This window comes from Hippopotamus amphibius, chromosome 2, assembly GCF_030028045.1.
Source record: "Hippopotamus amphibius kiboko isolate mHipAmp2 chromosome 2, mHipAmp2.hap2, whole genome shotgun sequence".
Taxonomy (NCBI): Eukaryota; Metazoa; Chordata; class Mammalia; order Artiodactyla; family Hippopotamidae; genus Hippopotamus; species Hippopotamus amphibius.
In genome coordinates, this window is record NC_080187.1 from 200,834,406 (window position 1) to 200,856,156 (window position 21,751).

At 42.6% G+C, this 21,751-nt stretch overlaps 1 protein-coding gene across 2 annotated transcripts; it reads left to right on the forward strand.

Moving 5' to 3' along the window:
* The first annotated feature begins 3,610 nt into the window (after nt 1-3,610).
* CCNB2 (cyclin B2) lies at nt 3,611-20,602 on the forward strand. Of its 2 annotated transcripts, XM_057724991.1 has the most exons (9): nt 3,611-3,780; nt 6,003-6,131; nt 6,237-6,350; nt 11,530-11,700; nt 11,998-12,156; nt 14,269-14,505; nt 14,810-14,950; nt 19,037-19,147; nt 20,324-20,602. In XM_057724991.1, exons 1-9 carry the CDS (start codon nt 3,757-3,759, stop codon nt 20,432-20,434), a joined length of 1,197 nt encoding a protein of 398 aa, XP_057580974.1. In that variant the 5' UTR covers nt 3,611-3,756; the 3' UTR covers nt 20,435-20,602. The 2 variants fall into 2 exon arrangements, with proteins under 2 accessions (XP_057580974.1, XP_057580975.1); XM_057724992.1 differs by lacking the exons at nt 19,037-19,147; nt 20,324-20,602 and adding an exon at nt 17,363-18,976 and having other exon boundaries at nt 3,644-3,780.
* The last annotated feature ends 1,149 nt before the right edge of the window (nt 20,603-21,751 follow it).

Genomic DNA, 21,751 nt, shown 5'->3' on the forward strand with positions numbered 1-21,751 from the left:
CTAGGTGACGCAGTGGTTAAGAATCCGCCTGCCAATGCAGGGGACATGGGTTTGAGCCCTGCCCCAGGAAGATACCACACGCCTCAGAGCAACTAAGCCTGTGCGCTACAACTATTGAGCCTGCACTCTAGAGCCCATGAGCCACAACTACTGAGCCCATGTGCCACAACTACTGAAGCCCATGCACCTAGAGCCCGTGCTCCATTAAGAAGAGAAGCCACCACAATGAGGAGCCCGCACACCACAATGAAGAGTAGCCCCCGCTCACCGCAACTAGAGAAAGCCTGTGTGCAGCAACGAAGACCCATCACAGCCAATGAAAATAAGTAAATCCAATAAATAAATAAATTTAAAAAAAATGAAAAAAACCTCAGCTCCAATGTCCCCTTTTTAGTAAGCCTTCCTTCATCTACCCCCATTTTTTTAAATAAATTTATTTTATTGGCTGTATCGGGTCTTTTTTGTTGTGTGTGGGCTTTCTTTTAGTTGCGGTGAGTGGGGGCTGCTCTTTGTTGTGGTGTGATCCCTGTCCAGGGATCAATACCAGGCCCCCTGAATTGGGAGCATGGAGTCTTAGCCACTGAACCACCAGGGAGGTCCCGTGACGTTTTAAATTTAGTATAGCAAATTTATCTTCTAGCTAGTTAAGAGAGAAAGGAAGAAATCAGAAAGAGGCAGGCAGGCACAATGTGGGACAGAAATGGGATAAGAGCAACTGAGGGAGAGAACACGGTAGTAATTAGGAAGACAGCTGGGTTCTGATAAAAATCAGCTGGTGAAAATCATAATTTATTGATTTTGTCTCATTCACAATTATGATCTATAAATTAAACTAGGCCTTTTATGCCCTCACTGTGATCTGGAACAACAATTCTGCTGAAAGTCACCAAGAACAGAAGTAGGAAAGCATTCTTCAAGGATATGGAAACCATAACCATGAGTTGAGCTTTTGGACTTTTATGATAATCTAGTATGTAACCCACATAAATTCTAATAAACATTCAACAATAAATAAGCACTTTATTTGTTCCAGGCATTAGAGATAGAATGGTACACAAAACCAACAACCCTGCCCTCATGGACCTTATAGTCTAGCATGTTTGATCAAATTAAGCAGCTCCCTGGGTTGAGATTGAGATGGTCTTAGTGCCTGTTTATGGGCCTTCTAGAAGGGCTGTGAGGTTTCCAGCTCTGATCTAACGCAGGGCAGTTTTTGCCTCCTGAATTTCTTGAGTTCTGCATCAACAGTGGCTCTCTGACTGTGAAGTTTTCCCAGTATGGGAAGGTCCTGGAAATCTGAGAAAAAGAATCCCAAGACCAGGAGAAAGAGGTGGGTAGCTGAGTAAGAAACTGGAAGTGAGGAGGGTCTGACAAACAGCAAGAAAATCTCTGGTGAAGTTTAGTCCTGACAGCCAAGACTGCATGTTAAGACTCTACTCCAGACTGAGGAATCTATCTTCCTGTCTGTGACTTCCTTTCCTGGGTTTGGAAGACACTAGGCAACACCTACCTTGAAGCCCAATAACTCCTGCCAAACCAAGCCACTCATCATGCCAGTCCAGTATTGGTGGTTTGTGTGCTTTTGCTTGAGGTGCTCTCTATGCCTGCAATATTCTCCCTTCACTCCATACCCGCCCCATATGCATACCTTTTTGAAGCTGTACTTGATCAAGAAATGAAAATAAAGTGAATTGATCATGTAGAATTTTACCATAATGTAAAAGGCCGTTGGCCTTCAGGAAATTTATCCTTGGTTAATTTTCTCTTCGATTCCCTTTAATGACTGTTTCAAACTTTTCCCACTCTTTCTCTCAAATGTAAATAGAGAAAACAACGCTAAATACGGTGGAAAAAGCACAGGCTTTGGAATCAGACCTGAGTACAAACTCTAGCTCTGAAACCCATGAGGACTGTGATTGCAGCCAAGACATATGTACAACTGCTCTGAGACTTAGTTTCTTCATCTGTTAGATTGGGATAACATATGACGGGTGTTAACTAGACTCACTGTGGTGATCATTTTGCAATATATACAAATATTAAATAATTATGTTGTACACCTGAAACTAATATGTATCAATTATACCTCAATTTAAGAAATGAGCAAAAAATTGGACCAATACTGTCTTATAAAGATTATGAGGATTCTATTAGAAAGTTTATTTAAATTAGTATATAGGAAGAGTGATCAATAAATGTTACCTAAGACAGGAGGGAACAGGAAATAAAAATACAGAAGGACTACAATGCATTAGACAAGAGATTGAATCAAAAAATTCATTTGTAAGGTTCTAGGTTAGTTGCAGTGAGGGATAAACCACAAGAAATAGTACTTCTATTTTAAATGAAAATACAATTTAAATTAAATGTCTGATATTTATTAAATTATTCAATTTTAACAATGACAATTCAGTTAAAAGCGCTTTACCATTTATAACATTTCTGTTTACAAAGCCCTGAGAGTTGGTAAGGATTGTTTTATAGTTGTAGCTTTCGATTTAACAAGAAAGCAAAAATATAATTTTACTCACAACCCCAGTGCACTAAACATCTGTTTTCTCTTCCCAACACTGCTTCACTGGATATCTAATTTTTAGTTATAGGACGATGGATACACTAACATCTTCCCATGCCATTAGTAGCTGCAATTATTTCTGTTTTACTAAAGAGGAAACAGGTTTAGAAATGTTAGATGCAAGGGAAGGAATTTAATTCAGATCACGTCAATTTGCACCCCAGTAACAGAGAGAAACCATTTTTTAGAGTGGAGTGGGAGTGATGGGAAAGCTTGCTCAAGTTCTTATACAGAGCCTATCATCAGAAGTCATTTCAGTACCTTCTCTATGGGCCTTGTACCCTTTCCTTTCCTCTTCCCTTACCAGTTCTTCTCACCTTTTCTTTCCTCTTTTGCCTTGACCTGATCCTCCCACCCTGCTGCCCAAGGCTGGATCACACTTGTCTTTCTCATTTTAAAACCTTCTGCACATCATAAGATAATTTATCGACGAATATATGTTGAGCGCCGATCACAAAACACACCGGCAACACAATGGAGAGCTTATATAAATCAGGAGTCACCCAAATCGCATTTATCATTTTCCCACCTCTCCTAGGAATCTTAGCTTTTGAGTAAAGGCCACAAGTCCTACTCCTTAAGCACAAGTTTGCGTCTCAACTCCCTAACACAGCGCAGCCCTAAACCACCCCGAGGCGCCTGTTCCACGACTCAGGCAAGCCAACCCGACCTAAACTCCAACGCGAAATTTCCGGAAGAGAAATGAAGGTCGGAAATGACATTTCCAAGGTGTTCCCTAGAACCGACTTCCGCTCATCCGGTACCAACGTAGACATCCGTAATTGAGGCCTCGTCAAGACTCAGACAAGGCGTCCTACGTCTGCTTTCCCAATGAGGCATTTCATTTTTGTTTAATCTCAGGGCTGAGATTATTTTAAAAGACAGTACGCAGAAAAAACAACCGGTTGTTATGACAACCAAACGGGTCTGGAAAATTCAGCCAATCAGCCTGAGGGAACGCCTCCCGCTTAGCCAATGGGAAGGGCGCGCCATACGTAGGGCCGCCCAATGGGGGCGCGAGCGGCGCGGTATTTGAATCCGGGAGCTAGGCGACTTGCAGAAGATCCGCAGCGGTGCGGGCCCGGAGCGTATCCTAACGGCGCCGCGGAAGCTAGTGCTCTCCGTTTCCAGTCCGCGTCCCTCCCTGGGCCGGGCTGCCACTCTTGCCTGTCCCGTCCCTCATGGCGCTTCTCCGACGCCCCGCGGTGAGTGGGCCGGCGACCCCCGCACGGGCCTGGGCCCCGGCCGCGCAGCCCCATGGGCCACCTCTCGCTTCTCTCTCTCCTCGGTTCCGAGCTTCTTCGTCCCAACCTGCGCCGTTTCCCCACTCCTTCAGGCGGTCCGGGCCCTGCGGCCTGGCCTCCCCGCTCCGGCCCGCTTCTGCCTGCCTCGCTTCCTCTCTCCGGGCCCCTGCTCCTGGCCTGGTGGCCCCTGCCCAGGGACGGGGGAAGCGTAGGAAAGCGCCCCGGGAGCACCGGGGCCCAGGACGCGGCGAGCGACCCCCGAGGGCGCTTTGTTGTTAGTTACAGCTTCTTGGGGTTTCCTTCCTCTCTTAAACTCCTTGCCAGCTAAGGGATCCGTGGTGGGGATGGGGAGAAGGACTGAAGAAATTCCCGCAGGCTGTAAAGTGTTCTGAATGTTTGATCAAGCAACAGCCATGGCTGTTTTTCAAATGTTTTCACATTTCACTTTTATTAGTTTCCTATTTATTTATGCACACAAAGTTTTACAAGGCTAGGTTCACTAATGTATGGGTTTGTCCCTTTAAAAAAGTAATATCTTTTCTCAAATGTAATAGCGATTTTGCATATAATTTGGAGCCATATGGCAGACTGAGAGAAGGGTCCAAATTCATTTATGTCATCTTTGCAAAAAACAAAGTGTTGATGGTATTTTGGATTTTTTCCTGTAGGTTTGAATTGTACCTGGATCTACTTTTTTCTTTGCTGAAAAGTAGAGGGCCCTGACACACCTGAGCTCCATCTTCCTGGCTGTAGGCTTGTTAAAAGCTGCCGGTTTTCCCTTCCAGATGGATTAACTTAATCAGATTACCAGGCTTCAACCCATAAGAATTCAACTTTTAAACACTTTTCAAAATTGGCAATAACTGTTGGAAAGGTTGAACAGTGTGACTTTTGAGAATCCTAATAAGTTGAATACATTTGGTATTTGATTGTAACTCTTTCGTGAATCTGAGTCAAACTGATAAGTAATTTTTGTCTCATCTATCCCATAAAGTGCTTTCATCATCAAATTCTTTCTATTCAGGTAAGGCTTGAGTTTTTCCCCGCCCCTCTGTCTATCCTGGTAGGTCCATTCAAACCCCCTGTAGGGAAATTTTTTAAGATTAGGACCCCCGATTCTCAGGGAAGTTACATGCTGTTTTTTTCTCATGAAATATATATTACATATAATAAACTTTGTGTGAATTGTTTTTACTAACAAGTTTTGTTTCTAAGCACATTCTGTCTAAAGCAGGTTAAGGTCAACTAACAATTTTTATTTCATACAATTCAAACTTTCTATGAATTTGAGATTAAAACTATTTTACTCATGAAAACTATTTTCTTTCTAAATATCCCTAATAAAAGATGGAGTACATGCTGTAGCACCCTCATGGCTAAAAGGCTGTATCTCTAAAGATCTTGTCCATCTGAGCACTTCTTATTTCTAGCGTGGCATAAGAAACAAAGCTAGTTTAGGTTTTAAACATCTGGTTTTTAAACAGCTTGTTAAAAAATTAATTAATTACTTTATTGGTTGCATTGGGTCTTCGTTGCTGCACACGGGCTTTCTCTAGTTGCGGCGAGCAAGGGCTACTCTTCATTGTGGTGTGCGGGCTTCTCATTGCAGTGGCTTCTCTTGTTGCAGAGCATGGGCTCTAGGCATGCGGGTTTCAGTAGTTGCGGCACACAGGCTCTAGAGCACAGGCTCAGTAGTTGTGGTACACAGACTTAGTTGCTCCACAACATGTGGAGTCTTCCTGGATCAGGGATCGAACCCGTGTCCCCTGCATTGGCAGGCGGATTCTTAAGCAGCAAGCCACCTAGGAAGTCCCTAAACAGCTTTTTAATATTGCATCTTAATTGCACTTGTTACTCATCTCTGTCAAGGAAGTTTTTTAAATAAATGCTGAGGGATATCTAACAAGTGATGTGGATGCCATATGAGAAATAATCACTTATTTGTGAAGCTCTTAGTGGGATTTTTTAAAAATATGTAAGGTGGATGAATGATTTACCTAATTTAGAGTGATGTTATAAATCACAAGTAGAGTTTTAGACTTCCTAAAATGTAACTTTTCCCTCTCACAGATCTCAGCATATTCACCTTTCTTGAATCAATTCTGAACTTGGGTATCTGACACTGGCAAAGTATTGTAAGTGATTTCAACTCTTCATTAATTTTTTTCCTTTTTTTTTTTTAGGTGTCCACCAATTTGGAGAATGTTGACACAGGAGTTAGTACTAAACCTAAAAGTCATGTGACTATCAGGCGGGCAGTTTTAGAAGAAATTGGAAATCGAGTTACAGCCAGAGCCACACAAGTAGCTAAGGTAAAAACTGTGAGGCCTGTACGTGTGCACACTAGGCTGATTCTGTAGAGCGCTGAGGGGCAACACTGGCTGTCTTGCCCTATGTGTGTTTCTTTTCCCTTTTAGAAAGCTCAGAACACTAAAGTACATGTTCCACCCACCAAAACAACAAATGTCAACAAGCACCTGAAACCTACTGCTTCTGTGAAACCAGTACAGATGGAAGTGTTGGCTCCAAAGGTAGGAATTTCTGAATTTACAAATGTACTTAATGGAGTAGCCTGTTTGGGACTAAACTATAAGAGTACCTTTGTCCTCACTGCATCTTTTGAAGAACACTGATAGCTAGAGCTCTACTTTAAGACAACAGTGTAGAAAGTGAACATGTATATCTTTTTAGTGATGGTACCTTAACATAGTGTTATGACCTTGAATAACAAAGTTAAATACCTTAATACCCAGATAAAGTTAGTGATCTCAGAGGAAAATTTGGTAGGTTTTATTAAGATAACTCACTATAAGAATGAACTTGCCCATGAAGGTGGTGGAAGCTTACAATTCTGAGACCTTCACTCATGGAAGGACAAAGTAATGCCAAAATTCTCTGTTGATAGCTTGTAGTCTCCGTGACTGGTTAGCTCAGCTGAAGTTAGAACACTGATGGGCCCACTGGCCTGTTCATCTTCCGCTGTATTCTAGTTCATGCATGCTCTCGTTCATAGATTATACACATTCATATAATTACAATGAAGCAAGCACTGCTGTAGGTGCTGAGAATACAGCAATGACCACTTCACTCTAGCTCAAAACATTTATATATTACTGTATGTTTGAAGTTTTTCAAAATAAAACGTTGAATATATTCGAGAAATAGGTTGAGTGCTTACTATACACATCTGATTGTGTTAAGACTGATAAAGAGACATCTTGCCTTGAGGAGACTTACCTAGAAGGGGCATCTGTACCTGAAAATTAAATATGTAATCCGGGGGCATGATGCTAGATGCCCACAGGCAATGGATGACTGCATGCAGAGTGCATCTAAAGGAGGGAGAGAATTGTGAGGGATGGAGTGGTCTGGGGAAACTTCCTGGCGTAAGTGGGATTTTTAAGGATAGGGAGAAGCTGATAAGACCAGGCACCTTTTGGGGGAACAAAGCAGCAGTAAGAATCAAGGCACCAAATAGGGAATAGGCCTATAAATTCTGTCCTCTGGGGCAAAGAGTCAACAAGTCTAAATTGGGTCAGAAGGTTTGTGTGAGGAAGCAGGAAAAAGAGTTGGGAAGAAGGTTGCAGTTGGATGTGAAGGCCTTGGAATTTGAATTTTATCCTATTAGGCAATGAGGAAGCTGTGGAACGTTTTGAGGAGGAGAGAAGTGATGAAAGCAGTGTAGGGTGGCCGTGGAAGGGACATTAATTAGGAGGTGCTGCAGTTTTCTAAGCAGGGGCTGATGGGTGTCTTGAATGAGCCCAGATCTCCCGTAAGATACCCATATGCCAGTATCTGTATGGGTGCTAAGAAACTACCTCAAATGTGTTTGGATGTACCAGAACTCCTTTCAGGGACATCATCCTGTATTCAGAAGGAATCCTTTGGGTGTTTTGCTTGGGATAGAGGAGTGAGACCCTTAAGCATATGAGTATTTAAGGAATCATTTATGGAATAAATTAATAAAATATAGGAAATTCAGGAGAGTGAGGTAGCTTTGGGGAAGATGTCTCATTTGCCTTTAGATTTGTTGATGTAACAGAGCCATCAGGAAATGCAGTTGGAAATGTGCCAGCAATATCTGAAGGCGAGGGCTCCAGCCATTCACGGGTATTTACAGAAGCTTATTCTACAATTTTTGGAGAAAACTGTTTTTTGCTGACTCATGAGGCTTTGGCAAATGGTTTGAAGGAAGGAAGAAAGCTTTTTACTAGCCCCTCGTTTGCTGGGCACTGGGGGAAAAAAGGTGAGTGAATCACCAACTCTGTCCCCAGGAAGCTCCCAATCAAGTCAGGAACTGCAGAGTGAAAGCAGGCGCTATAATACCCTGTAGCAGATGTAGATGCAAGCTTAAGAGATGTACTGGGGAGTGGCAGCTAGAAATTCCGATGTGGTTTTAGGTATACAGATTTCATTGAAACACTAAATTTAGTGATAGTCCTTATTCAGCAATAAGAATCTTTTATGGCCTAACTTTCCCTAAAACAAACAGTAAATATAAAAGGAAATGAGCACAACTATTCACATTAAAACAAAAAATAAAAGGCACTCTTTTTTCTTTTTTTAATTACACAAGAAACATAGGCATAAATAAGATAATACAGAAACAGTAGTGTAGGTAGAATAAAGGGTCAGTTCATTTTGACCACCCTCCCTACCCCCCAAATTCCACTCCATCACATTCCCTAAAACTAATCATGGTAACTTTCTACAATTGAGTACGCTTTTGTACGCACGTGTACACAGTCATTGCTATAAATCATGAACTGTCTGATTGGAATCAACAGTTTTTCTTGGAGTCCTTCCTCATTGCACTGAATTGACATTGTTTAGCTATTAAAAATTTAGTAAGTAAACTGTTTTACCAAAACTTGTGTAAATACCTATATATTTGCATATTCATATTAATCCATTCTCTTAACAGACCCGACTCATTGAATGCTGGTGCTAGGAGAACTTCAGTAGCCTTTACTCATACTCCACCCATCCATTACCAAAGAGCAGCTTCTCAAGTTCAGCAAAATCTCACAGCTTATTGTTTCTTTTTTTTTCTTTCTTTTTTATTTTTTTGAGCTGCATGGGGTCTTCGTTGTGGCAGGCAGGATCTTTTGTTGTGGCACGTGTGCTCCTCATTGCGGTGTATAGGACTCTCTCTAGTGGTGCACCGGCTTCTCTCTAGTTGTGCACAGGCTCTGTAGTTGTGGTACACGGGCTCAGTAGTTGCCTGGCAGCATGTGGGATCTTAGTTCTCCAACCAGGGATTGAACCCGCATCCCCTGAACTGGAAGGCGGATTCTTAACCACTGGACCACCAGGGAAGTCCGCTTTATTGTTTCTGATACTACCTTTCAGTTGTCTTTAACAACGCACAGAACTCATTCATTAATCTAATTTGAAGATTTTTGTTCAAGGACCACTTTTGTGATGGGTTTTTTCACCTTTGCATGCAGCAGACACTGGACAGGATTGCACAGTTGGCCCACAGGGCTTAGGCTATAATCTGCACAGGCAAGCAGGATCTTAGAAAGGATTTTAGAATAATTAGCTTATGTGGGAGTCCAAAAAGGAATGCTTTCAAGAAATTCTAAATTGAGGCCCAGAGCAATTCTCCTTGTCTTATCCTGGTGGCTTGGGATACGGCTAAAGTCAGATATACTTCTGAGTAGACGCAGGTAAACATTTCAAGCTGCTAAGGCAGCCCAAAGCACATGAAGATAACCTCTGCCTTCTTAAACCGGGCTTCTTGGTACTGACTGGGCAGAGTGATGACGCGTAGCCTTAAGAAAGGTAACCTTACATTGAAGCTACGTGTGCTTATTAAGATGTCCATCTGATTCTAGTCACCCTTGTTCAGTTCCTTCACTGGGTTCACTTACATTTGAATAAAATCTAAACTCCTCAGCCAGGTTCTTACGTTTCCAGCCCATTTCTGTCACCTCACGCACTACCTCCCACCATCCCAAATCCGTGTGCAGTTCCCAGACTTGCCGTTACTTCTTGGCTCCACCTGGTTACTTCTGTTCCTTTGCCTGCTCATTTTCCTTGAGGTCCTATCCTTTTTGGTAACCTTATGAGGTTTCTTCCTAGTACCCCAAGTAGCTCTTCCTGTTTCTTCTAACGGCTCTTAAATTCTTGAATAGATGAAGTATACCATACCTCTTGCTCACCTGGCCCTTCCTCAGTTTAAGACCTTTGGTTTAAGAGAGAAGGGCATGTTTTGAATTGCTATCAATATGAATATTCTGTTGTTACTATTTTCTTCTTCTCTAAGACTGGAAACTATAATCGTTGAGCTTTAATGTAAGTTAAAAGTTTATTATACTGCCTCTTATTTTTTAAAAAAGTAATTGTTTATTTCTGCTTTATTACTAAAGCAAAAGTTTTAACTTCATAAAATTTTAATTTGTGTGATTTTTATGAATAATCACCCAGTCAGCATGAATAAAATACTGCGTGTGTACTTGCTCAGGCTTTGCTTCCTCCTTCTGTTTTATTCATAGGCTGGAATGTGCTTCCCTGTTTTTTCACTGCCAAACAATTTCTCAATTTAGAATAAATTAGTTGATGAGAAGAACACATTACACTTGCACAAGAGGCTACTGCTAAAGTGAACTGTCTGCTCTAAGAATCTCTGAACCAGGTGTCTACGTTTGTTTCACTCAATAAATATTTACTGAGCACCTACTCTGTGTCAGGGATGACAGATATTTGAGATACCTTAGTGCACAAAATCAGTTTGAATAAATATAAGGTTATAAAGCTTACATTCTGGTAGAAGTAGACAGAAAATAATACACATCATATATAAATAAACTATAGTATATCAGGAAGTTATAGATTCTCTGGGGAAAAACACAGTAAGAGAGATGAAACGTATGTGTGGGGGGAATAGGAGGCAGATGGTAATTTTAAATAGGATAGACCTAATCGAGAAGGTAACACTTGAGGAAAACTTGAAGAAGGTACAGCAATTACCCATGTGAACACAGGGACAGGCGCCTTCTGGGAAGAGAAAGCCGAAGAGGAAGCCTGCTTGTGGTGAGGGAGGGCTTGCCAGCAGGCTGGAGAGAAGTAAATGGGAGAGAAGTAGGAGATGGGTCGGCAAGGGAAGAGGGAAGGGCCGGATCATGCAGGGGCCCATAGACCATTGTGAGGACTTAGGTTTTCACTCTGAGTGAAATTAGAGGGTTTTTTTTTAAGATAGAATTTTAATTAATTAATTACTTTATTTTTTGGCTACGTTGGGTCTTTGTTGCTGCACGCAGGCTTTCTGTAGTTGTGGCTAGCGGGGACTACTCTTTGTTGCGGTGTGCAGGCTTCTTAGTATGGTGGCTTCTCTAGTTGTATAGCATGGGCTCTAGGTACCTGGGCTCAGTAGTTGTGGTGCTCAGGCTTAGTTGCCCCGAGGCATGTGGGGTCTTCCTGGACCAGGGATCAAACCCGCGTCCCCTGCATTGGCAGGTGGATTCTTAACCACTGTGTCACCAGGGAAGTCTCCGAAATTAGAGTGTTTTTAACAGAGGAGTATATCTCCAAAATCTTCCCACACTACATCTTGAATTATTCACCTCTTACTGTGAAATGTATTTGTTTTGGCTTTATCATTTATAAAAATGCACATGATATTTTTAAACCAGTTGACCCTGCTTGTGTCTGCGATCAAGCTTATTCCTAAGGTAGTGATACCTGCGCTTTCATTTGTGGGTGTAGGGTCCCTCTCCCACAGCCGAGGATAGCGCCACGAAGGAAGAGAACCTCTGCCAAGCTTTCTCTGATGCCTTGCTCTGCAAAATCGAGGATATTGATACTGAAGATTGGGAGAACCCTCAGCTCTGCAGCGACTATGTTAAGGATATCTACCAGTATCTAAGGCAGCTTGAGGTGAGTGGGTCTTTGTGTTTTGCTTATACAGCAGTGTAGAATTTACCACACAGCTGGGAAGGAAATGAGGTCAACTTTTTTTTTTTAATTTGTTTTTTACTGAAGTATAGTTGAATTACAATATTCTGTTAATTACTATTGTACAGCAGTGACTCAATTATACATACATATATACATTTTTTTCATATTCTTTTACATTATGGTTTATCACAGGTTATTGAATATATTGATAGTTCCCTGTGTAGGACCTTGTTGTTTGTCAAGGTCAGCTTTTTAAACTTTTAATTCCACCAACAGGTTCTGCAATCCATAAATCCACATTTTTTAGATGGAAGCGATGTAAATGGGCGCATGCGTGCCATCCTGGTGGATTGGCTGGTACAAGTCCACTCCAAGTTCAGGCTGCTGCAGGAAACTCTGTACATGTGCGTTGCCATCATGGACCGATTTTTACAGGTAAGTGTGCTTCAGGGACTTCGTATAGCTCAGTGAACTTTGCATTTATACACTGCCAAGGTGTGGTGCCTCTGAAGAAAAGACCGAAAGCCAATTTATGGGACGCCAAAGAACTTCAAGTGCTAGAAAAGGAAGTAGTCTAAGTGTGTCACACCTCTGGTGATGCTGACCGATGCTGGGTGTACTAGGTCAGTGTGCTGAAAAGTGCTCAGGGGAGATGCTGTCTTGCCACAATCATTCCTTGGAGGAGATAAACCAGCAGATGGTCTGAAAGTCCATCTGAAGCCTGTGGTGCCTTTGGAGGCCAGTTCTCCAGGCCCACTTGCAGAATTTCCATAGTTCAGTAGTCTTTGGTGTTAAGCTCCCTCATCTGAAAAATGAGTTCGCCTAGAGAACTTAAGAGTTTCCAGCCAGCTGTGGCATTGAATCACTGTAGAAGAGGGAGGAGGCAGAGTTTTATTTCTTTTTTTCTTTTTTAAGTATTTGTTTGTTTATTTTGGCTGCGCCAGGTCTTAGTTGCAGCATGTGGGATCTTCGCTGTGGCATGTTTATTTGCGGCATGCAGACTTCTTAGTTGCGGCATGCATATGGGATCCAGCTCCCCGACCAGGGGTCGAACCCTGGTGCCTTGCATTGGGAGCACAGAGTCTTACTCCAGGGAAGTCCCAGTAGGCAGAGTGCTTTCAGAAGGGTTAGAGGTATGTCTGGTGAATGTATTCAGAGTGTGAGGTCTAAAGTAAAGAGGAAGGTAAGAAATTAAGCTGAGAGGCAGAAGTGATCATCAAAATATTTATCAACTGGTAACGTGAGAACACTGACCAGTTAGAAGAAATGCTAGACCTTAACCACAAGTGTGTTACCTACCAAATGGTAGCCCTGCGGATAAGGCTTTATTTATTTTAAGTCAACATTTATAATATAGGTCAAGTACAAATGCTGCCCAAATGATACAATAATAATTGTGTTGATAATAATGACCCTGAGATACTACAAAATGCTAAGTAACCATAGAGTCATTGGTTTTCATTATATAATCCTCACTGGATGGGAAAGCACTGTGTACTTTTGGTAGATTGCCAATATTGAGAGTTGAAGCAAAACATGCAAATTCTTAGTTTAAAAAACAAACTTAAGGACTTCCTAGGTGGCACAGTGGGTAAGAATCCGCCTGCCAATGCAGAGGACACAGGTTCGATCCCTGCCCCAGGAGGATCCCACATGCTGTGGAGCAGCTGGGCACGTGTGCCACAACTATTGAGCCTGCGCTCTAGAGCCCATGAGCCGCAACTATTGAGCCCGTGTGCCACAACTACTGAAGCCCACGCACCTAGAGCCTGTGCTCTGCAGCAAGAGAGGCCACCACAATGAAGAGTGGCCCCCACTCGCTGCAACTAGAGAAGGCCCGTGTGCAGCAACGAAGACCCAACACAGCCAATAAAATAAATAAATAAAATAAAAATAAATAAATTTATTAAAAAAAAAAACAAATTTAAGGGAAACACTTATACTCTAGACTGAGATTTTTTTCTCTGACCCTGAACTATCTTTGGAAGGTTCTTCAGGCTTAATAATGAGTGTATTTTGGGAAGGATTAAGGAAATGCTTAAGTCACCCCTTCCTCGGCCCTAGTCATCCATTAAACTCCTGCTTTTTTTTGGCCTCATTCTGATTCAGACCATGCTGAGTGCCGTGCTGGGGCTTCCCCAGACACTCAGGCCAGGACCTGGGGTGGAGCGGTGCCTGGGAGCTTGGCTGTCAGGCTAATTCTTCCCTGTCAGCAATTGACTGATCTTGGGCTGGTGTCTGAATCTCTTCTCAGGCCATCTGTTTGTGAGGAAAAAAATACGTACTTCCCAGGTTTTTTGTGAGGATTCAATGAGATGATTGAGTCCCAGCACTGTGCCTGGCACATGGCGAGTGAGCACGCCATGACAGGCAGCTCCTGGGAGCCGCGACCATGCCGCGATCAACACTCAGGGTCTTGTGCCCTCAAGAGGGGCGTGAGCAGAGCGACGTGCCCTTCTCCAGGACTTGGTTTCCTCTTACTTTCTTCCACCCAGAGCCCCTGTCCTCTCAGTCGTTAAGACTTTTGACACATTCTTCTTCAATTAGGTTCAGCCAGTCTCTCGTAAGAAGCTTCAGCTGGTTGGGATTACAGCTCTGCTCTTGGCTTCCAAGTATGAGGAGATGTTTTCTCCAAATATTGAAGACTTCGTTTACATCACAGACAATGCTTACACCAGTTCTCAAATTCGAGAAATGGAAACTCTAATTTTGAAAGAACTGAAATTTGAGTTGGGTCGACCTTTGCCACTGCATTTCTTAAGGCGGGCCTCAAAAGCTGGGGAGGTAAGTGCCTCCAATTCCATAGGAGACTTTGTTTTGCTGTTTGTTGTCTCATCCCAGAAACAGTGATCCAATGAAAGGAAAGCTTACGAATTTATAGGAAGCATCTTTTAGATAAGTCCTGACACTTACCTTGTCAGTTCTTAAAAGGCTTCATGTTCTGTGTTGGTAACATACTGTGGAATAGAGCAGTACCTGGGAAGGAAAAGTGAGTTGAGTGGATCTGAGTTCCTAGGTCTTCATGCAGAATTTTGCTAGAGAGTAATAACAGCCACGCTTCTTACCGACCCTGGCTGTTCTTTTGTAGGTTGATGTTGAACAGCACACTTTAGCCAAATACTTGATGGAACTGACTCTCGTTGACTACGACATGGTGCATTATCACCCTTCTAAGGTGGCAGCAGCCGCTTCCTGCCTGTCCCAGAAGGTTCTAGGCCAAGGAAAATGGGTGAGTATTGAATTTAAGAAGAAATTAATTAGCTGTATTTTTTTTTTCAAGCTCTTTATTGGAAAATAATTGCTTTACACTCTTGTACCAGCTTTTGAGGTACACCAAAGTGAATCAGCTGTATTTATACATATATCCCCGTATCCCCTCCCTTCTGCGACTCCCTCCCGCCCTCCCCGTCCTGGCCCTCTAAGGCATCACCCATCATCAAGTTGTTATACAGCAACTTCCCGCTAGCTATCTGTTTTATAGTTGGTAGTGTATATATGTCAACGCTACTTTCTCACTTCGTCCCAGCTTCCCCTTCGCCCCCCGCCCCCCTAACCCCATGTCCTCCAGTCCATTCTCTGCATCTACATCCTTATTCTTGCCCTGTCACTGGGTTCATCAGTACCATTTTTTTTTTAGATTCCGTATATATGAGTTATAATTAGCTGTATTTTAGGGCCTCTTGATATGAAAGTTGTTAGCATTTTCACAACACTATCCTTGAAACAGTTCTTAAAAGAGCTGCTTGGAATGATGCAGGCAGAGACTAGGTGACGACATCATGGTACACAAACATGTTAAAGAATCGTAAAGAATGAGGAAGGCCACTAAGAACTGATACACTAAGATTTCTGGGATATTTTGTTCGATGAAACAAGCAAGTTGTCAAGGACATAAGACAAAGCCAGGCCAAGGCCTGACCTGGTTTACCCAGTAAAGATGCAGTGAGCCACTTTTAGGTTCATACAAGTAGCCAAAGATGTCAGCTCCTCCCTGGGTTCTTGTTTTACACACCAGAAAGGATAACAGTGAAACCAAGGGGGCCGTTGACCGCAGTGTAAGTCAGAGGATCGCTTTTGCGGATGAGCTATTCTGGACTGCCGCTAAGCAGTTCTAGAGTCTCTATCTGTACCCCGCAAGCAGCAGAGTGAACGCCTTCGTGGAAGCCAGGGGGTGATAAGAAGTGGTCTTATTACAGCCTCCTACCAGAAGAGATAGGGAAGTGAGGGGAGATGGCTTGGGAGCCACTCCTCCCACGCCTGCCATCCCCTCATGTTCCAGGAGGATCACAAAGCATTTTTCCTGGAAGATCAATGTAGTTCAAGCCTTCGTCTGTGTGGCCTGTGTGGTGGATACGTGCAAGGTTGCCAGGGCGTCCTGTGGACCTGTCCCTCTACATAGTATATAGAGTTTACATTTTATGTAAGAAAGAATGGAAATAAGAGAAAGAGGATGTGTATGTGTGCTTATGTATCTTCTAATTTTTCAAAAAATACAAGAAGAATAGACCAGAAATTAATGAAGATGGATCCCTCTGGCTGGGTATCAGGGTAGAAGGTTGAGGATGGGAGCAGAACTTCTGGTTGTAATTTTTTATTAACATGTATATGATGTAATGTAACTTTTTTGGCTTTTGAACAATATGCATATTCTATGCAAACCCTAAACTGTAATTAAGCCAAAACAATGTCACGATATATTCAAAGTGGTAACAGAACAGAGGGAAGAATTAATTCCTGTAACTGTTGAACACAGCATTCTCACTGTGCATCTTTAGTGGGATGTGAAGTTAAGCAAAACAAAGGACCAAAAAGGTAGCATACTCAAAGTTTACTTAGGTGTACTAATCTGTTCATAGGAGGTTAACAGTGGTCTGTTATTATCTTCTGGAACTATTTTTATTGTAGGATAAAGCAAAGATTTGTGTTATTAAGGACTAAAACTTTCATTGTAAGAAGATAAAATATTGTTAACGATTAAAAACAAAAGGAGAACCCTATATTAAGTCTGGAAATATCAATAAATTCACAATGAAAGACCCAGAAACAGTGACAACCTAGTAGCAGTGAAGATACCTAGTGCTCACATCTTGGATACTCAATGCCATGACCCACTAGGGTTTAGGGCTCCTTCAAGAAATAGCTGATTTCAGGGCTGTGACAGGGGAAGCACAAGGTAAGCCTAGATCAGTTTGTAACAGGTAGCAAGCAAATTCTCAGAGATCAATGGGGTCACGTCAGAAGGACATAGGAACTAGCTTGAAATGGCTCCTTCTGACTAAAGTTGAGCATTAAAAAGAATTGTGGCAGTAGTAGATTATAATGCATTAAAAAATGCATGAGTCCATAATGATAAGAAAGGAAGGAAGGAAGGTAAGGAGAAAGGGAGGGAGGTACTTAAAAAAAAATCAGTAGAATGCTAGCGAATTAAAGTAGAAACACTGGTAGAGGTAAAAATCCACCATTTTCAACCCCCCAGTATAATAACTGATCCAAGCATCGTCAGTTGATGCTTATAGCATTAGGTAACATAATTTGGGGGAACAAGAGTCACATTGTCCTCAAAATATCACCCCACAGTTGTGTAGTAATTCTGAAGAAAAACTTTTGAATACCTGACTTGACCTGCCTTCTCGTGCAATAGGAAGTATGCATTCTCACCGAGAGAGAGTTCGTGTCCAAATGTCGGACACGAACCCAAACATCAGGAAGCACAGACAAATCCAGAATGTGGGACATTCTCAAAGCAACTGGCCTGGATCCTTCAAAACAGTCAATGTCATTTATAAAGCCAAGAACGTGGGAGTTTTAAATTAAACACTAAAGGCAACAACAACCAGATGTACGTGTGTACCTTCATTGGATCCTGGATGTAAAAAGAGAAGTCTACAAAAGCTATTTTTGCAACAATTGGAGAAATTTGCATATTGACTATATATCAGGCGATATCATGGAACTGTTGCTGTTTCTTATGTGATATGTGTTCTCTGGGAGGTATTGTGGCGAGGGAGGAACATGCTTTTTAGGAGATGCTTCTGAAACACTTAGAACTGATGTGTCATGGTGGCTGCAACTCATTTTCAAATGGTTCCGCCGCTTGATGGCTTCAAAAATCACACACAATTTTTGCTGAACCATTTGAAAGTGAGTTGCAGGTGCCGCGAGTGAGAGAGAGGAGAGAAAAAGTGGCAAAATGTTAAGAATTGATGAAGCTGCACCAAGAATATACAGATGTTCCTTACCTTATTCTTTCAATTTTTCTATAGATTTGAAATTTTTTGACATAAAAATTGGAGACAGAAAGGCCGCGGGTACACGTATGGCACATGGACTTGGGACCAGTGCCTCATTTTAGCCAAATCACTCTTAGAGGTGCTTCCTTGGCTCTAAACCTATTAACTATAGGCCTCCTTGTTTTCTGGCATCTGATTTCAAAATACTAGTAATTGTGCATTACATCAGGATTCACTCCTGCTCAGTTCTTTTTTCCTTTAAACTATTTTAGGATTAAGGTTATATCATGGTTTATTTTCCCGATTGTGCATGTGAAAGGGGTGTGTTTTAGCTTCTAGAATTTTATCACAAAACTGAAATAAAGTCAGGCTACATATCTTCATACAAAATAAGTCTTATCAGTCTTGTCCTTTTGCTTGAATTTTGTTCTCTGGGAGGCTGGGCGTAGATGCTTTTCTGAGTGTTCTGTGTTATCTGGTGCTTAACTACACAGGGCCCAGCAAGAGAGTGCTGGGAGGTCTTCATTCTTCTGGGTTTGGTAGCTTAGGTTGCCACTTATGGGCCAGTTTATTTCTTAGTCCTGAACCTCTTTCCCTGACTGACAATATGGATATCTGGGCTCTTGAGCTCCCCACCAGCCACTGCCAGGCAGGGCTTTAAAGAGGGGACGGAAATGTGCTAGACCCAGATCTCTGCCCTTATTGTACACCCTTTGTTGGGTTTGTTTATACTGTGTCCCACTTTCTTCCCCTGTCCGTGTGATGACAGAGGTAAGCATGAAAGCTTTGTTACTTGAAACGCCCTACTTACCTGTGCAACCTTCTTTAAAACATAATTATTTGGGACCGTCGCCATTTGATTTAGCCGAGAACTACCCAGCATCTTAATTCAGTCCTTCTCAGAGCCAGAGTCATCCTGCATTTTACTGGCTGCTTTGCTGGTAGTGGTTGGGGCTGAGACTGAATTTCCAGCAGGTAAGAATATTTTTTATAGCTTCTACATTAGTAATGTCAGTGTGTGTAAGATGTGCTCTCTAAAGAAGTGGAGGCTTCATCCTGCCTCTTCTCTTTGCGTTGTGTTCCAGAACTTAAAGCAGCGGTATTACACTGGGTACACAGAGAATGAAGTGTTGGAAGTCATGCAGCACATGGCCAAAAATGTAGTGAAAGTAAATGAAAACTTGACGAAATTCATTGTAAGTACTCTTGCCTAAGCTGTTCAAAGTGCTAGATTATGGGTTTGGGACATGAGGATGTGTATGTATGTGTGTCTGCATTTTCATTAAATATTTTGGTATGTGCGAGTGTCTGTTTTAGCACAAACTCTTTATATTTTTCTAGTACAGCAGGGGAAGGAGCATATTGTTAAACCCTGAGAGCTGACTTTCTATAAAACAAGGTAGATAGGCTCCCCATGTCCAGGCCCAAGCAGCTGTTCAGGCTACGCGGTTGGCCGAAAAGTTCACTCGGGTTTTTCCATAAGATGTTATGGGAAAACCCCAGTGCACTTTTTGGCCAACCCTATAGCATCCATGCTCCACCCAGCATCCTGGGTAGGGTGCACAGTAAGCAGGGTAGCCTGGCCGGCAAGCAAGGGTCCAACTTAAGTGACCCTGTGGAAGGCTTGGGTGTTCGGGTGACATGACTCAGGGCCTTTGTCCAGCATCTTTTAGGACAATGACTGAGAGGCATCTGAACAGTAAACATGGTGAAGGAGGAGGGGCAAGCAGCCCATTCAGGAAGCATCCTGGGGGCCTGTCTCTGTGTGGCCCACCTGAGAGGAGAAACCAGAGATGGGGTGCTGTCCTGTGCTTGAGTGATGCTGAATTATCAGAGCTCACCAAGGATCTGGTGACAGAGAGCAAGGTGTTTGTACCAAGTGTCCTCACGGCCTGATTCGCTTCCTTGCTTGTTTCAGCGTGATTTAGCACCCCGTGGAAAGGTCGTGTTTTCAGTGCTGAGAGTGTCATCTGGGATCTAGGCACTAGTTGCCCCTCCCTTTTATGGCCAGTTACTGCTGACGGTGCTGGCAAACCTGTTATGTCCTGATGGCACTTAGGTATGATTAACACAGCTCCCACCTCCCACCCCTCTGGGAGCTCACAAGAGAAAGCATGCTCTTTGGATCTTGAAACCATCACCTGTGCTACCAGCTGGGTTTTATCCATTCCTAGACATGGCAGGAAATTGTCAAGCACGACACATCATGCCCTGGAGCACTCGGTGGCTTCAACAATTTGGCATCATCGTACCCTTTGGAGAGTGTGGGTCTGGCCCTCTGATACTTGTAAATTAGGTTAGGAATAAGGTATAAGTTTGGGGGTGGCAGGGGGGGCTCCTGATGTGTACTTCATCACAGATGACTTCTGCAGGCCATCAAGAATAAGTATGCAAGCAGCAAACTCCTGAAGATCAGCACGATTCCTCAGCTGAACTCAAAAGCCATCCAGGAGCTTGCCTCACCTCTGATGAGACGGTCCTAGGCTGCTGAGGCCCTCAGAGAAGAGTGCTTCGTCTGTGCACTTTGTCTCGCTGATTTGGAACTCCTGACTTTGTATATAGTCCTCTGGTCTGTTTCATGAAACCTTTTCTCAGACCGATTTTCTAAATGTATATTGAGGAAAAATAAAGCTCTTGATTTTCTTAAGGTATCCTGTGTGTATTTATTTGGGTGTTCTATACTGAAGAAATCAACAGAAGCTTGCTTTGACTGATTTCTTGAGCTATTATGATTGTAATATGTACATTATTGCCCTGATGGCTTGGGGAAAGACCTTACCATTTTGTCAGAGAAAACTAGAACTTGGCTTCAGTGAACGTTCACCCATTCCTAAACTTTGTGACTATAAAATGATTGGTTCATTGTATAAAATTTAAAATAGGATAACCATGACATTCCCTTTCTAGAACCTGCTTAACTATTCTCTAATTTCTATACAGGAACACCCGGCCCACTAGGGTGATGGCTTCTAGGCGTAACCATCATAATGTGTTTCACTCCAAGGCACAGTTGAGACCGGAATAGCAGTCCTAAGGGGCCACAGCTGGAAAAAGGAAGCGGGCCTGTGACATCCTGTTAAAGGTGAAACTTGAAATGCTTTTTCCTATTCTAACTACATCATGGGTTACTTTTTTTTTTTTTTTTGGTGGGCATTTGATTACATGTAACATTGTTTTCTAAGAGGGAATGCATTCTCTGTCTCCAGCTACTAACCTACAAACAAAACAAACAAACCTTGAAATAAGTGAGTCTCTTATAGCAATGACTTTCCAAACTGCTAGTTTAATAAGAAGCTAACTGTTTTTTTGAGGGAAAGCAGGTAGATACATTTGGGAAACATTTGCAAACTCATGTAAGATTCATAAAGGCTGAGAAGCTTTGCAATAAACTTGTTTAATGCAGTATTTCCCTAACCTAGAGTGTGGTAAAAGCTGCCTTCTATGCGACTGAGGTCCACAGGTGCCTGGCTCTGTGACTCAGCTGTGGCGTGTGACTGCCCCATCCCAGGGGGAGAGCCTGGGTCTCACCCCTCTCTCCAGGCAGGCCAGGGCTACCTGACTAGTAAGCCTTTAAATTGCCAGCATGGAGAGGGACTGGGTGTCTTTCTATGTTAAATCCTAGTATAAAGTTTTATAAATATCCCTTGTTGAGTTAGTGAAGCTTGTTCCCATGGCAGCCTTAGACCCACTTAGTCACAAGTGTGAATGGTAACGAAGTGAGACCTTGAAAGGGAGATTTCCTGGCTCTGAAAAGCAGTTATCTCCCAGGGGCGCTTGAGCCCCAAATTCTCATCAAGAAG

Coding starts and splice junctions, on each gene's coding strand:
- CCNB2 (XM_057724991.1), top strand. CDS start 3,757: ATGGCGCTTCTCCGACGCCCCGCG. Junction 11,701..11,997: donor AGTATCTAAGGCAGCTTGAG/GTGAGTGGGTCT, acceptor TTCCACCAACAG/GTTCTGCAATCCATAAATCC. Junction 14,506..14,809: donor GGGCCTCAAAAGCTGGGGAG/GTAAGTGCCTCC, acceptor GTTCTTTTGTAG/GTTGATGTTGAACAGCACAC.